General features: G+C 40.5%; 1 protein-coding gene across 13 annotated transcripts in view; it reads left to right on the top strand.

Moving 5' to 3' along the window:
• The window catches only part of Utrn (utrophin), a 487,702-nt gene that overhangs the window by 94,538 nt on the left and 379,719 nt on the right, over window positions 1–13,445 (top strand). For 9 of the 13 annotated variants that reach the window (XM_006512710.4, XM_030245066.1, XM_006512709.4 and 6 more), the window contains one exon: window positions 10,019–10,080. In XM_006512710.4, the coding sequence (XP_006512773.1) occupies window positions 10,019–10,080 (62 nt within the window). Of the gene's footprint in view, window positions 1–10,018; window positions 10,113–13,445 lie in introns of all 13 variants that reach the window. The other 4 variants (XM_011243167.3, XM_030245067.1, XM_011243168.3 and 1 more) reach the window with 1 other exon arrangement.

Here is a 13,445-nt window from a genome sequence, read left to right as displayed (position 1 = left end):
TGGTTCACTTCTCCCAGGCACTTAGTATAAGCAGAATTCAGTTACACCCTGGATAAGGCTTTGTACCCAGTCACCATTCCATCCACATTTTGATCTGTCCATCCACCTATCTACCCAACCATCCACCTACTCATCCATCCGTCCGTCCGTCCGTCCGTCCGTCCATCCATCCATCCATCCACCCACCCACCCATTTTCCCACATGTCCACTCATTCATGCACTGAGTCACCCACCCATCCACCTATCCATCCATCCACCTATCCATTCATCCGTCTATCCTTCCATCCACCTACCCACCTATTTATCCCGGATAGAGGATTCTGAAGTGAGATATTCCTCTGAAGATATATATCAGTGTGATTTTTTTTTTTTAAAGATTTATTTATTGATTATATGCAAGTACACTGTAGCTGTCCTCAGACACTCCAGAAGAGAGATCTTGTTACGGATGGTTGTGAGCCACCATGTGGTTGCTGGGATTTGAACTCCTGACCTTCGGAAGAGCAGTTGGGTGCTCTTACCCACTGAGCCATCTCACCAGCCCTCAGTGTGATTTTTAAATAGAAAACTCAAGTCTGCCTTCTCTTGCCAGAGATTTAAATGTGATGTGCCTGGTTGGTCTGACAGGGAGGAGAAGTCTCAGCAGTTAGGGAACAGAGAAGTCATCCTCTTATTATTTAAGGAGAAAAAACCTTGCAGCTAGAAATTACATATTTTTGCCTATTTAAATTCATGATAAATATTAGCTGTCAACTTAAACATTTGAGAATTCCTTGGGCTTCTTGAAGATGAACCTTTGACTTAAAGTAATAGACGTGATGTTGTGAGTTTCGTGGCTGAGATCTCCTAATTATATGGTAGGCATTATATAGGGATGTTAAGATAAAAGATGTGAAATGTACACATATACACACACACTCACACACACACACACACACACACACACACTAGATAAATGTAAAACAAAGATGAAAAATGTTTTATATATCAGCTATATAGAAAAATAATATTGCTATTTACAAATGGAACAAGATGTTTGTTACTGGCAGTATTGTTCCCTATTTTATTTTATTTATTTATTTCTTTTTGGTCGAACACACTTTTAATCCCAGCACTTGGAGGTAGAGGCACGTGGATCTTTGTGAGTTCAAGACCAGCCTGGTCTACAGAGTGAGTTCTAGCCAGGGTGTTACCAAGAGAAACCCTAACTCAGGCAGAAAATATTTTATTAAGATTTTTCAAGACAGGGAAAATATTTGTATATTTTTAGACAGAGCCTCTTTAGGTGGTCCAGTCTGGCCTTAAGCTTACCCTCATCTGCATATTCCTTCCTAGTGATGGAATTACCGGCTTGGATGGCCAAGACGGAGCCTCCAAGCTTTTGTGAGTATTGCAAAATTTTCGAAAAAAAATGTATTGTGATTTTTTTAAATTTATGAGGGATTTAAAGAATCCCTTACAATATGGGGAAACTAATAGAATAAATGAATTGGAATGAGACTGATCTATGATGACTGAGTCTTGTAAGGATATATTTCTGTTGTTGACAAGCAGAACTCATGCCAAGGCTGACAGATCACTGCAGTGTTGTCCAGGTTTAGTTTTTTAAAACAGTTTCCATACATCTCAAATTATTTGTAGATGAAAACAGATACTCTGCCTTGAGATTTCCTAGTTAGTAAGAGCAACAGTAACAGGAGGGATCCAATTGTATAGGAATTTTTCTTCATGAGTCAATTTAATCTCTTGATAGTCATTTTAAAAAGTCAGTGACCCCACTGCTCTCTTCCTGAGTAACCTCCTTCTATTCCGTGCTATCACAATTGATTAAAACAAGGCTCATAACAATCTGGAGGGAAGCATTTGTAAGCGTGGTGGAGCTGCCCCTCCCACCAGAGTCTTTGTTCTGGTATGTTTGCAACACGTGTACTGTGCTTGATATTTCCCACGTGGCAAACTTTCTCCTTCAGCATCAGAGGCTGTTCCTAGGTTCCTGGGGCCACGCGAATTCTAGGTGAGCCCTCTACCTGTGAGTAAGCTGAATCTCCACCCCCAAGGCTTAAGGCTTTAAGAATTGATTTCTTTCCAAAAACACACCTCTAGAGAGAGGGTTTAAGGCAGTGTCAGGCCCCTCTAAATCTCACACAGTCTTTCAAGATAAGCTTAGGGAGTTCCAGGAAGTAAAACAGGAAAGGGACAGTTTTGTGTTTCTCATTGCCCTGACACCCAACAAACTCAGCATTTCAGCAGTCAGTTTGGATCATTCTCAAGGCTACCCTTTCCATATCAAGGTGTTTTCCTTTTTTTTTTTTTCTTCTTTTTGTTCTTTGAAAGTATGCTCAGTATTAAAGGACTCTGCTTGGGGGAGTTCCTTGTCTAGGAAAAGATTGCATGTTACAGATTATTAGATGATACCTACTATTTCTGTATGATATTTTAAATGCATAGTCTGTGAATGAATGACTTGATTTCATTTAGACAGCACAGAAGACATCAGAGTAGAAGGCGCGTCCGTGTCTCATCATGGTGTGTTAAGGGTCACTCATGGGAAGAGCCCAGAGAATGAGGGAATGGGCTGTAGGCTGAGCATTCTTGTTGCTTCTGTAATTACTGTCATGTTCTAGGATGTGTTAAATCTGTGAATGAGGCTTTAATTTATAAAGCAGATCCGAGGTCTAAAGCCTCCAGCCACACATTCCTTATAGTCCACATTTCTTTTCTGAATTCTCAAATTTTGTGGAGTTCAGGTTAGGGTGAGCTGGTTGACCACTATTAAATTGCTTCAAAATATGTTAGGAGGATGCTGCTTTCCTTTTAAGCCCTTTTATCAGGGCTTGTCTGTCTGTAATAGATACAGAGGTGTATGTATGTTATATATTTTTGTGTGTGCACATATTTGTGATGCAGAGTTAATGTTCAGTGTCTTCTTCAACCACTATCTATTTTTTCGGAGCTGGGGTCTTTTACTGGATCCAGAATTTACCTAATTCACCTAGATCAGGGTTCTCAACCTCACGTTGTGGTGACCCACCAACCATAAAATCATTTTTATTGCTACTTCATGTAATTTTGCTACTGTTATGAATCATAATGTAAATGTCTGCTATGCACTATGGTCTTAGGTCACCTCTGTGAAAGTCGTTTGACCCACAGAGGGATCACAACCTGTTGAGAACCACTAAGTTAGACTGTCTGGCTGCAAGGCGCTGGGACCCATCCCACCTCTGCTTCCCCAGGACAGGGATTACCGGCACGTACTACCATGCCTTATTTTTCACACGTGTTCTGAGGATCTGAACTTGGGTCTGTATTCTTTTTTGGCCAGCACTGGACCTACTGACCATCTCCCTTTCCCCTCATGGCAAAGGTCTATTAAAAGATATTTATTTCATTATACATTTTAGCGGGCGAACTGAAGTCATTTTAAACCCCATAGTCTCATTGGTGTTTCCTGTTTTACAGATTACAGCAATAAAATTCTAGGCCAGGCAGCATCGCTGGCCCTTGGATTTGTATGAGCATGTCAGGAGTATTTAAGAAGAGCAAAATATTTAGAAGAATTTGGAAAAGCAGCCTTAAGGGGTTTAACACATTTTTCTTCTCCTAATTCAACCCCGTGCTTTTTTCCCTAATGGAGAGAGGTCATTGATGATGAGATTTGCTAAGACAGCAAAGGCTCTTAGAAGGGAATTCTAAAATTCCTGTCTAATGAATACATTGCTTTCAGTTTGGGACCCTGAAAGAATACACATTGAGGAGGTAGATCAGCTGCATGCATTGTTCTTACTATTTCAGTCTGTATGTGATCAGCTTAATAAGATGAGGGGTTATATTGTATGTTTCTAAATTTTTTTTGGGGGGGGGTCAGGAATTAAACCAATCAATTGGTCTGTTTGATGAGAATTGTAATAGAAACTGTTTGAATCTTTTTCTAAGCATTGTTTTATTTTTTTTATTTTGTGTGTGTTTATGTGTGTGTGTCTGCATGTGTGTGTGTGTGTGTGTGTGTGTGTGTGTGTGTATGTGTGTGTGTATATGCCATGTGAATGCAGGTGCCTATGAAGGCCAGAAGAGGGTGTTGGATGCTTTGAAGCTAGAGTTACAGGTGGCTTTGAGCTGCCCAATGTGGGTGCTGGGAACTGAACCTAGGTGTTCTAGAAGAACAGAAAGTACTCTTAATTGCTGAGCCATCTCTCCAGTCCCCTATTTTTCCTAATATTTGCATTTCTTTATTTTGTGAATATGTGTGTGCGCACATGTGCCATGGTGTGTATACAGGGATTTTCAGGGCTCTGTTTTCTCCTTTCACCATGTAGTAGTTCCAAGGAATCAGAGCAGACGACCATGCTGGGCAGTGAGCATCTTCACCTGTTGAGGCATCTTCCCAGACTTAGCCTGAGACTATTGAAGTTCTTTGATCTTTTTCTGTGGAACTGGAGTTGATCCTGGATCCTGAGGCACGCTAGGCCATCACTCTACTGTGGGCTACAACCCCAGTGAGGCTCTTCAAGCTCTGTGTCATTTTATAGGAAGTTGAAGGGTAAATGATAACAGCATGGCAGATTTTCAGTTGTTTCTGAGTTACCAATGAGGACATGGAGAGCAGTTACTCTACTAACAATGGCTTCTCATTCTTTTTTTTTTCCTTAGAAAGTATTTTATTTTTAATTGTGTGTGTGTGCATGTGTGTGTACAGGAATAAAAGTGTTCAAGGACCCCCAAAGCCCCTGGCCCCTTGATTTGGAGGCAGTTTTGAGCTGTCCAGCCCAGGTGCTAGGAGCACATCTTGTGTTCCTTGGGAGCTCCCTTCCTGGCTGTTCACATTTTTTATATTTTCCATGACTGAAAAGCCTTTCCTTTACTGAAAATTTGTAGATCATGGGGTTAGAGAGGAGAGGAGGGGAGAATGGGCAAAGGAGTGGGCAGTCTATAGATGTGTTGAATACAAATCTTTCAAGTTGTTTAGGGGAAATAAATACAAAAGAGTATCTGTACATTTTGGAATATTTTTGAATGCCTGGATGTTATCTTTGATGGCCAAACACTCCATTTCATGTTGGGCACCGAGATATAGATATGTGTTGATTTGACTAAAAAGTTCTAGGCTATGTTAGGGGAAACACTGCTTTGTTCTTATAAACATCTCTTTATGTGGGACTTTATTTTCAAATTTTATGTTATTCTACAGTAGATGGCATAGAAAGGTAAATTGGTAGTTACTCCTTTCTGTGGTCAACCTACAGAGAAAACTCTGTACATCATTAGATACTTTAATTACTCCCCAGCACCTCACCCTTCTGGGGATTGGAGGCAGAGCTTTGGGTGTGTGCACATTCACTACTGCTGGGCTATATCATGAGACTTAATATGATCATGAAAGTTGAAACTTTTGAAATATGTTTAAAAATAAAATATTGTTATATTTCTGTGAATATTTTCCATTTTTCTTATCTTTATTGTAAAGGATTTTGTTTTGTTTTGTTTTGTTTGTTATTGTTTTAATGAGTCAGGATTTGTCTTGGCTGTCCTGGAATTCTTTCTGTAGACCAGGGGATATCATTGACTCAGAGATTCACCTGCCTTTGCTTCCTGAGTGCTAGGATTAAGGCTGCATGCCACCACTGCTTAGCGTTAAAGAACTCTTAAATTGTCTGAACATTATGAAAGTAAGAGAATATTTATTTGTGAACTTTCTATTTCTTCTTCATAAGATTAAAGGATGGTGGGTACAACACAATTTACAAAAGTAAACCTCCTTTAGAGTCATGGAACATATTATTATGTTAAGTGTTTCAAACACAGATGTTTAAAATTAAATTCTTTTCAGCCAAGCTGGTATAGTGACTGTTTATAGGTAGATGTACCTAGTATAGCCTTGCACGCTGGCTGTATTGTCAGCTCTGTCCTTCTGAAGTTTGATGGTAAAGGCTGGGACATTCTGTGTATGTAAGCAAGTCTCCTTGATTAATGACTTTGTAGCATCGATCAGATAATGTATAAAGCTGGAATTGGGGCTGATGACTTTCTTCCCTGTCCTTTCTGAGATGCAGGTCACCTTTCAGCACCATTAACATCAAGAATCTTCTTAGTGTCCTTCTATACTGTCCCCTTTGAGCCTTAGGGTTGCTCTCCAATTTCCTTTATGGATCTGCAAACTCTCTTTCTAGAACTGTTATATTTATCACAGGGATGGCCTTTCAGTTACAAATTTTCCTTCTGTCTTAGTTACTTTTCTATTGGCTGTGGCAAAACATTGTGACCAAAGCAACTTATAAAAGAAGACATTAATTTGGAACTTAGTTCTAGATGGTTAGAATCCATGACCATCATGGCTGGTACCATGGTGGCAAATAGGCAGGCATGGTGCTGGAATACCTTACATTCCCATCTACTGACTGGAAGCAGAGAGAGCTACCTGAGTGTTGCAGGATTTTCCCTGTCCAATTACATTAGGGTAACAGGAGGCCTGTGATTGGACAGAGAAAAGGGAGGCAGAGCTAAGAGTTGCAGGGACAGAGAGTGTAGAGAGTGAGAAGGAGAAAGAAAAATGGAGGCAGACATGAACCAGTGTACCTTTAACCAACCACAAATAGTTATGATATCAGAAAGTTAGAACAATTGGAATAAAGCTTTTATCATTATCAATTGGTTCTGAAATGATTGTATTAGCATCTTGTTAATTGAGAATTTATTGATGCATAAATCTGATTGGTTATTTATAAGCTTTAAGAGTTTCTATTCTACCAGGTAAATGGGTTTTGTATTAGCTGACTGTGGGGTGGGTGGTTGTTGCATGCCAATGAGAGGAACTTGGGAACTCCAGCCCCACCAGAAAATTGGCAGGTAGAGACAGAGCCAGCAGGGCCAAGAGTTACCAGCACATGTGCGGGAACGTGCTGGTACCTTTTTAAAATATTTCTTGCAACACTTGAGAATGGCATGAGCTTTTGAAACCAAAAGACTGCCCCCCCCCCTAGTGACATTCCTCCAGCAAAGCTACCCCTCTGAGTCCTTCTCAAACAGTTCCACTAACTGTAGACCAAGTATTCAAACATGTGACCCTATGGGGACCATTTTCATCCAAATCTGCACACTTTCCATAAGCTATTAGAACACGAATTTATCACAAACTTGATGTTTTAGCCAATCATCTATATGAACAATGGAGTAACCAAGATAAAGTTAAAGAACAAAACCAACTTGAGAGGAAAGATTTATTTGGCTTACATATTCTGAGTCATAGTCTAGTTAGGAAAGCCAAGGCAGGAACTCAAGGTAGGAACCTATGCTACTTATTGGCTTGTTCAGTTTGCTTTCTTATATATTCCATAACTACCTCCCTGGTGTGGTACTATCTACAATGGGCCAGGCCTTCCCACGTTGATTATTAAGAAAATGTCCTATAGACTTGCCTATAGGTTAATCTGGTGGAGGCATTTTCTCAATTGAGGTTTCTCTTCCCAGATAACTGTAGCTTGTGTCCAATTGACAAAAAAGATCAACCAGGACAGATAGTTGACTTATAGAAGAAAAAGTTTATGTTGGCTTATAGATCTGAAGATCAGAGTTGATGACTGAATAGACCTTTAGTTTCTGTACCATGTGGCAATAGCCAGGAATGGGTGGCAGAGAAAATGGGTGGAGAGCCAAGGGAGGACGAAGAGAAAGTAGGGGGACCTCTTATCCCCTTCATAGACATTCTGCCAGTGACTTAAGTACTTCAACAAGGTTCCCCTATTGAGGTTTCCACCTTTCCCAGTGCATCCAAAGGGGACGAAAGCCTTTTAATACATGGTCCTTTGAAGGGGACCTTCTTTTTCCAAACTATAATACTAGATGTAGTCAGTCTTATTTATTAGTGAGATGTTCCTCTTTACCAAATACAGGCAGTCCCTTTGTGGTGTGTGCTTGGCTGGCAGAACACACAGGTCTCTTCCTGTGATGATGTTGCCTAGAAGTGTGCTGTAGTAGGTGAGGCACTTAGATGGACCCATGGCTTTATGGACTATTCTGAATATAGACTGCTTTCAGAACTACTCACAGGTAGTTAAGATATTACTTTGTAGGTGTTCAACCAACAATGACTTCTGTTAGTTTTAATAGAAAAGTGGAGAGTGCTTGAATCATATAATGGGAAATGATAAAACTGGACTGTTGTTTTCCTGTTTGTTCATAGTTATGCCATCATTTTGACAACCAAAAACTAAATGCCAGGTACCTTATTTACTTTTCTACTGCTTTGACAAAGCACTGTGACCCAGGCAACCTATAAGAAGAAGCATTTGATTTGAGGCTCATAGTATTAGAGGGTTAGAGTCCATGGTCATCATGATAGGGAACATGGGTCAGACAGCAGGTATGATTGCTAGAAGAGTAGCTGAGAGCTTATATCTGACCCACAAGCTCAAGGCAGAGAGAACGCTAACTGGGGGTGGTATAGGCTTTGAAACCTTAAATCCCACCCCCAGTTACACACCTCTTCTAACAAGGCCACACCTCCTAATCCTTCCCAAACTGTTCCACCAATTAGAGACCAAGTGTTCAAATATATGAGCCTGTGGGAGCTATTCTTATTCAAACCACCACATCAAGTCTTTGCGGAAAAGTTTCACTTGTCAGCATAACAATATATCTTACAATATAGTTAATATTTATTTCCATCTTGCAGATGAGGACTTTGGGGGTGGATGACTCTTCTGGTTCTTAACTCAGAATCCCATGAGAAGTGGATCAGAATGTGATCTATTTGGCCCTAATACACATTGCTTTTGCTGTTGGTGCTATTGTACCATGTAGTCTCCTTACATACTTCATTTACTTGGCTCATTTTCAAGCAATTTGAGGTTCTTCAGATGTTTGGTGCTAGTTGTGCCTTGCCCAATGGATTTGTAATTGAGCCAGAGTTGATAATGTTTTTAAATTCTTCTGGTTTATATGCTCATTAAAATGTTTGTTTAAGAGGGCTGGAGTGGCTAAGACCACATACTGTTCTTGAAGAATGGCTGGAGTTCAGTTTCTAGCACCTGCATGGTGGCTGTAACCTCTTGTAACTTCAGCTTCAGAGGATCCGATGCCCTCTTCTGGACTCCGTGGGTGTTTGCACTCGCATGCATATACCCACACATAGACACATATATACACATGATTAAACATGGTAAATTAAATATTAAACTGTACTTAAAGTTTAAAGCCACTGTGACTCTGTTGCTCCCCCCATTTTGTCAAGAAAATGTGTTGGATAACTGACTAGAAATCTTATATTCCCCCCCTTTTTTTTTCTAGAAGGGGTAGGACTTGTGTGAAGAAGGAGTAGCTATGGAGTCTTAAGTTTCTGTTGAGTAACTTTTTGGTGGGATGTGTTGGTCTAGCTTCATTACCTGAAAGGATCTTTTTGACCCTGAAAGGGTCCATTGTCATGGGGATTCAGGCAGGAGCCTTAAGCACTTGCACGTGTCCACAGTCAAGAGCAAAGGGAGAATTCGTGCACAAATCCCTACTGTTCAGCTTGCTGTCTCCAGTTTCCTATAGTCTAGGATTCTAAGTGGGATGCTGCCATTCCCCTGAGGAGCAGGTCTTCCCATATCAACTAGCACAATCAAGACAGTTCATCACACACATTCCCATAAGCCAGCTGGTTCTATAGACTCCCTGATGCAGACATACTTCCCAGATGATCCTAGATTCTGTCACACTGAAAATTAAAACTATCACACATATTTATCATGTTTGATAGTATACTTAAAATGTAATTGAAAGTGTTACATGTAAGGTAACATCTATAGTGTAGCACACAAACGTGGATTTCATACCAGGACTCTTGGGTGAGATGACTGAGTCTCACTTTACTGTAGAAGTTGGTGGTCCCCATCAGTGGGTTCATTAATAGCTATGTGTCCCTTGCCTCGTGCTGTATACATGTCAATCTTAAGCTGCCAAGGGAGGAGATGGTTGTATTTATTACACTCACCATCAGTACAAACATTCATCCTGTTCTTGTCTTTTCTTTCTCTCCCGCAGATGAACACAATGATGTACAGAAGAAAACCTTTACCAAATGGATAAACGCTCGATTTTCCAAGGTATCCAAGATGCTGGTGGATTTTACTGTGTGGTCAGTGCCTCCTTCTGACTTTAGCATAGCTAAAAAAGATGACCAGTTCCTTTAGCATGGTTAACCATGAAAACTCAGGCATCCTTTCTGCCCTGTGCAACAGTGATAGGCTTTTCCTCCTGTGAGTATGGCTAATAGCATTATCCATCCTCTCTCTCCTTTACTTGTCTGCTCTTTATCAGCATCTGCAACCAGTGGAACATAATCATTGCTATGCTCAGAATTGGGGGAGAGGGAGGGAGAGGTGTGGAGTATGGTAAAATGAGGGGTTTCACATTGGCTTTAAATGTGAAATAGTTATAGAAGGTAGGAATCCCCCACCCCCACCCCTTCCAAGTCTTATATGGGAACAGCCTTTGGGTTGATTGACTCTAAGACAGGAACTTGAAGAAGAAAGGTTTCTTTGGTTATCTTTAAACTAGTCTGGAAGATCCCTTTAAAGAGATTGGTTTATTTTATTTTAGATGTATTGCCTACTTGTATGTATGTGCACAGTTTTCATGAAGGCAACCTCAGAGGTCAGAGGAGGGCATCGGGTCCCCTAGAATTGGAGTTATAGATGGTTGTGAGCCATAACCTGGGTGCTTCAACTGAACTGGGCCCTCTGCTAGAGCAGCCAGTGCTCTTGTGTGGGTGGTAATCTTTCCAGTCTCTTGGAAGCTCTTTTAGTCGAAAGTTCTGTGTTTACAAGTTGTAAAGTCAGGGCCACCGACACTGGTGTTTCCTGGAGGGAAGGAGAGGCTGACTTACGGTGACTTTAAATAGTGACACATTTCACAGTTGCCCCATGTCTCACAGGTCAGGTACAGTGGCACATGACACTTGGGAGGCTGCATCAGGAGGATCACTTGGCCCAGGAGTTTGAGGTCAGCCTGAACAGTATAAGGATACCCCATCTCCTAAACAAAACCAAAGTGCCTATCTCCAGACTCAGAGATATTAATTTATTTATTACTTTATTATTACTCAATTTATTATTTATTTATTACTCAGAGATATTAATTATTTATTACTTGACTGCAGTGTTTCTTAGGTTTTACAGCTTTTTGTTGAAGGTTGTTTTATCTTGCCCTTGAGAGTAGAAGGGGTGTGAAAACGGACAGATAGAGTAGTGAGGATTGCAGGATTTTGGGTCAGGGAGCTGACTTAGTGTGCAAAGACACCTTCTGCCAATCCTCACATCTTGAGTTCAATCCCTGGGACTCACGCGGTCGAGGGAGTGAAGCAATGTCACCAAGTTCTCCTCTGACCTCTATAAATTCATTTCCCTCTCTTCCCCTTGCATATTGCATACACACTTATACATACACATCTGTCAATAAATTAATAAGTAAGTAAATGCAATAGAATGAGTCACTAAGCGGTATGTGTATACCTCTGTATGTGATCGTCCGCAAAACTGTGCAGAATCATGTCATATTGTTTCATATGTTATATATAAAAAGAATTCAGAGAGTGAGCCACTATGTGGTTGCTGGGAATTGAACTCAGGACCTCTGGAAGAGCAGTGAGTGCTCTTAACCTCTGAGCCTTCTCTCCAGCCCAAGAATTCAGAGAGTGACGGAAGAACACAAGTGCTTCACGACTGATGGCTTCAGGTGCCTGATTGTCTTACAGCATTGCTAGGTATGTTTGGTAAATGTTAAATGGTTTGATTCTGTAGTGGCAAGGAGCCCATAACACGGACTTGACAGTATTCACAGTTCTGTCTCTGCATGTGTTACATTCTCAGCAAGGTTTAGTGACAGAGTGTGGCCAGAGTTGTTCCCTCCCTGCAATCTCCTGAGAGCTCATGTGGGTGGGATTATCCAGCCTGGTTATTACTGGGGTCATGGCCATTTTCTATGCTAGAACTAGTGAAGACGCATGGTTTTCAGCAGTTTCACGCACTTATTAGGGAAAGGAGTGCCCTAGTTTTAACATTGAAAGGCCATTTTCAGAGACTTGGGACACCTTGAATGAGGCAACCTTTAAAATTGGGTGAATTCTTTTTGCCTTACTATTGAGAATGGTGAGCAGAAGATAGATGAATGAAAGAAGGAAGAGGGTATGGAATAATAGAAATAGCTGAGAAAGAATAAAGGAAGAAAAATCACTATGGTGATAGTCTTGGCAGTTTCAGGGACCCAAATAACACAGATTCTACTAGGACCACCCTTGGTTATTTAATGAAGCTGATATTTACATATGTGTATTCATAGAAAGGTGAAGGGGTCTCTTTAACTCAGAACTGTGTTGTTCTTTTGTAGCATCACAGGGGGTTGTAATTCCATTTCTTTGTCCTAGGATGTTCAGAGTTCCTGCTGGGAGAGTCAAAGTTACTGGACAGAGCCTAGTGAGCTGGCTTTTGGGCTCCCGCAGAGACTGTGCGGTCTTGATTTGTTTAGAGAAAAGATCAAAGGAGGGATGGCCTTGAAAACTTACTTTGTCAGACTGTTTCCAACAGGAAGTCATTTATCTAAGATATGATGAGGATGTGACTGGAAGGAAGGGAATTCCATCCATGTTCAACAGCCTTCATCCACGTTCTGTTTTCCTTCCTTCTGCTGACTTTAGTCTACTAGTGGGTAGGAGAGGGCACAGTACATTTGTGGGCTTGGAATTCCTATGCAGTTTAATACTCATTGGGATTGAAAAGCTTGCATTTCCATTTTTGTGTAGCCTCATTGAGCAATCCTGAAGCTAGTCTGTCTGACTTTCCATCCATCCATCCATCCATCCATCCATCCATCCATCCATCCATCATTTTAATCTATCATCCATCATTTTAATCTATCATCCATCATTTTAATCTATCTGTCTATCTATCTATCTATCTATCTATCTATCTATCTATCTATCTATCTATCTACCTACCTACCTAATCTATCCACCTATATACAACCTACCTGTCTATATCTCCTCTATACACACAGGTTGTTAAAAGAAAATAAACTTATTATTTTTCTTGTTTACCTAGGCCCTTTTGCATATATTTTGATGAACTCTGAAACATATTTATTTTGTGTGTCTGTTGGCTCTCTTCACTATGAGACCTCCACATAGACACCAATGGTATCTTCTGCCTTTTAGGAATTTGTTTTAAAACCGATATATTGTTTGATATTTCATTTCAGGCTACCCCCCTATCTAGAGTGTCTATGAGACACCATCTTGTTAATTCTACACTTGATCTTAGCCAAAAGGCAGAGAAGTGATCATCTTGTTAATTCTAATGCCTGCATGCATCCAGAATTCATTTACTCATTGTATTCACTGATCAATATCTTCCGTTTCTAAGTTACTATTACGTATATTAGAAAAACTTTTTAAAGTTCTAAAAATGGGAAAAAA

This window comes from Mus musculus, chromosome 10, assembly GCF_000001635.26.
Source record: "Mus musculus strain C57BL/6J chromosome 10, GRCm38.p6 C57BL/6J".
Classification (NCBI taxonomy): domain Eukaryota; kingdom Metazoa; phylum Chordata; class Mammalia; order Rodentia; family Muridae; genus Mus; species Mus musculus.
This window is presented reverse-complemented; position numbering and strand designations above follow the sequence as displayed.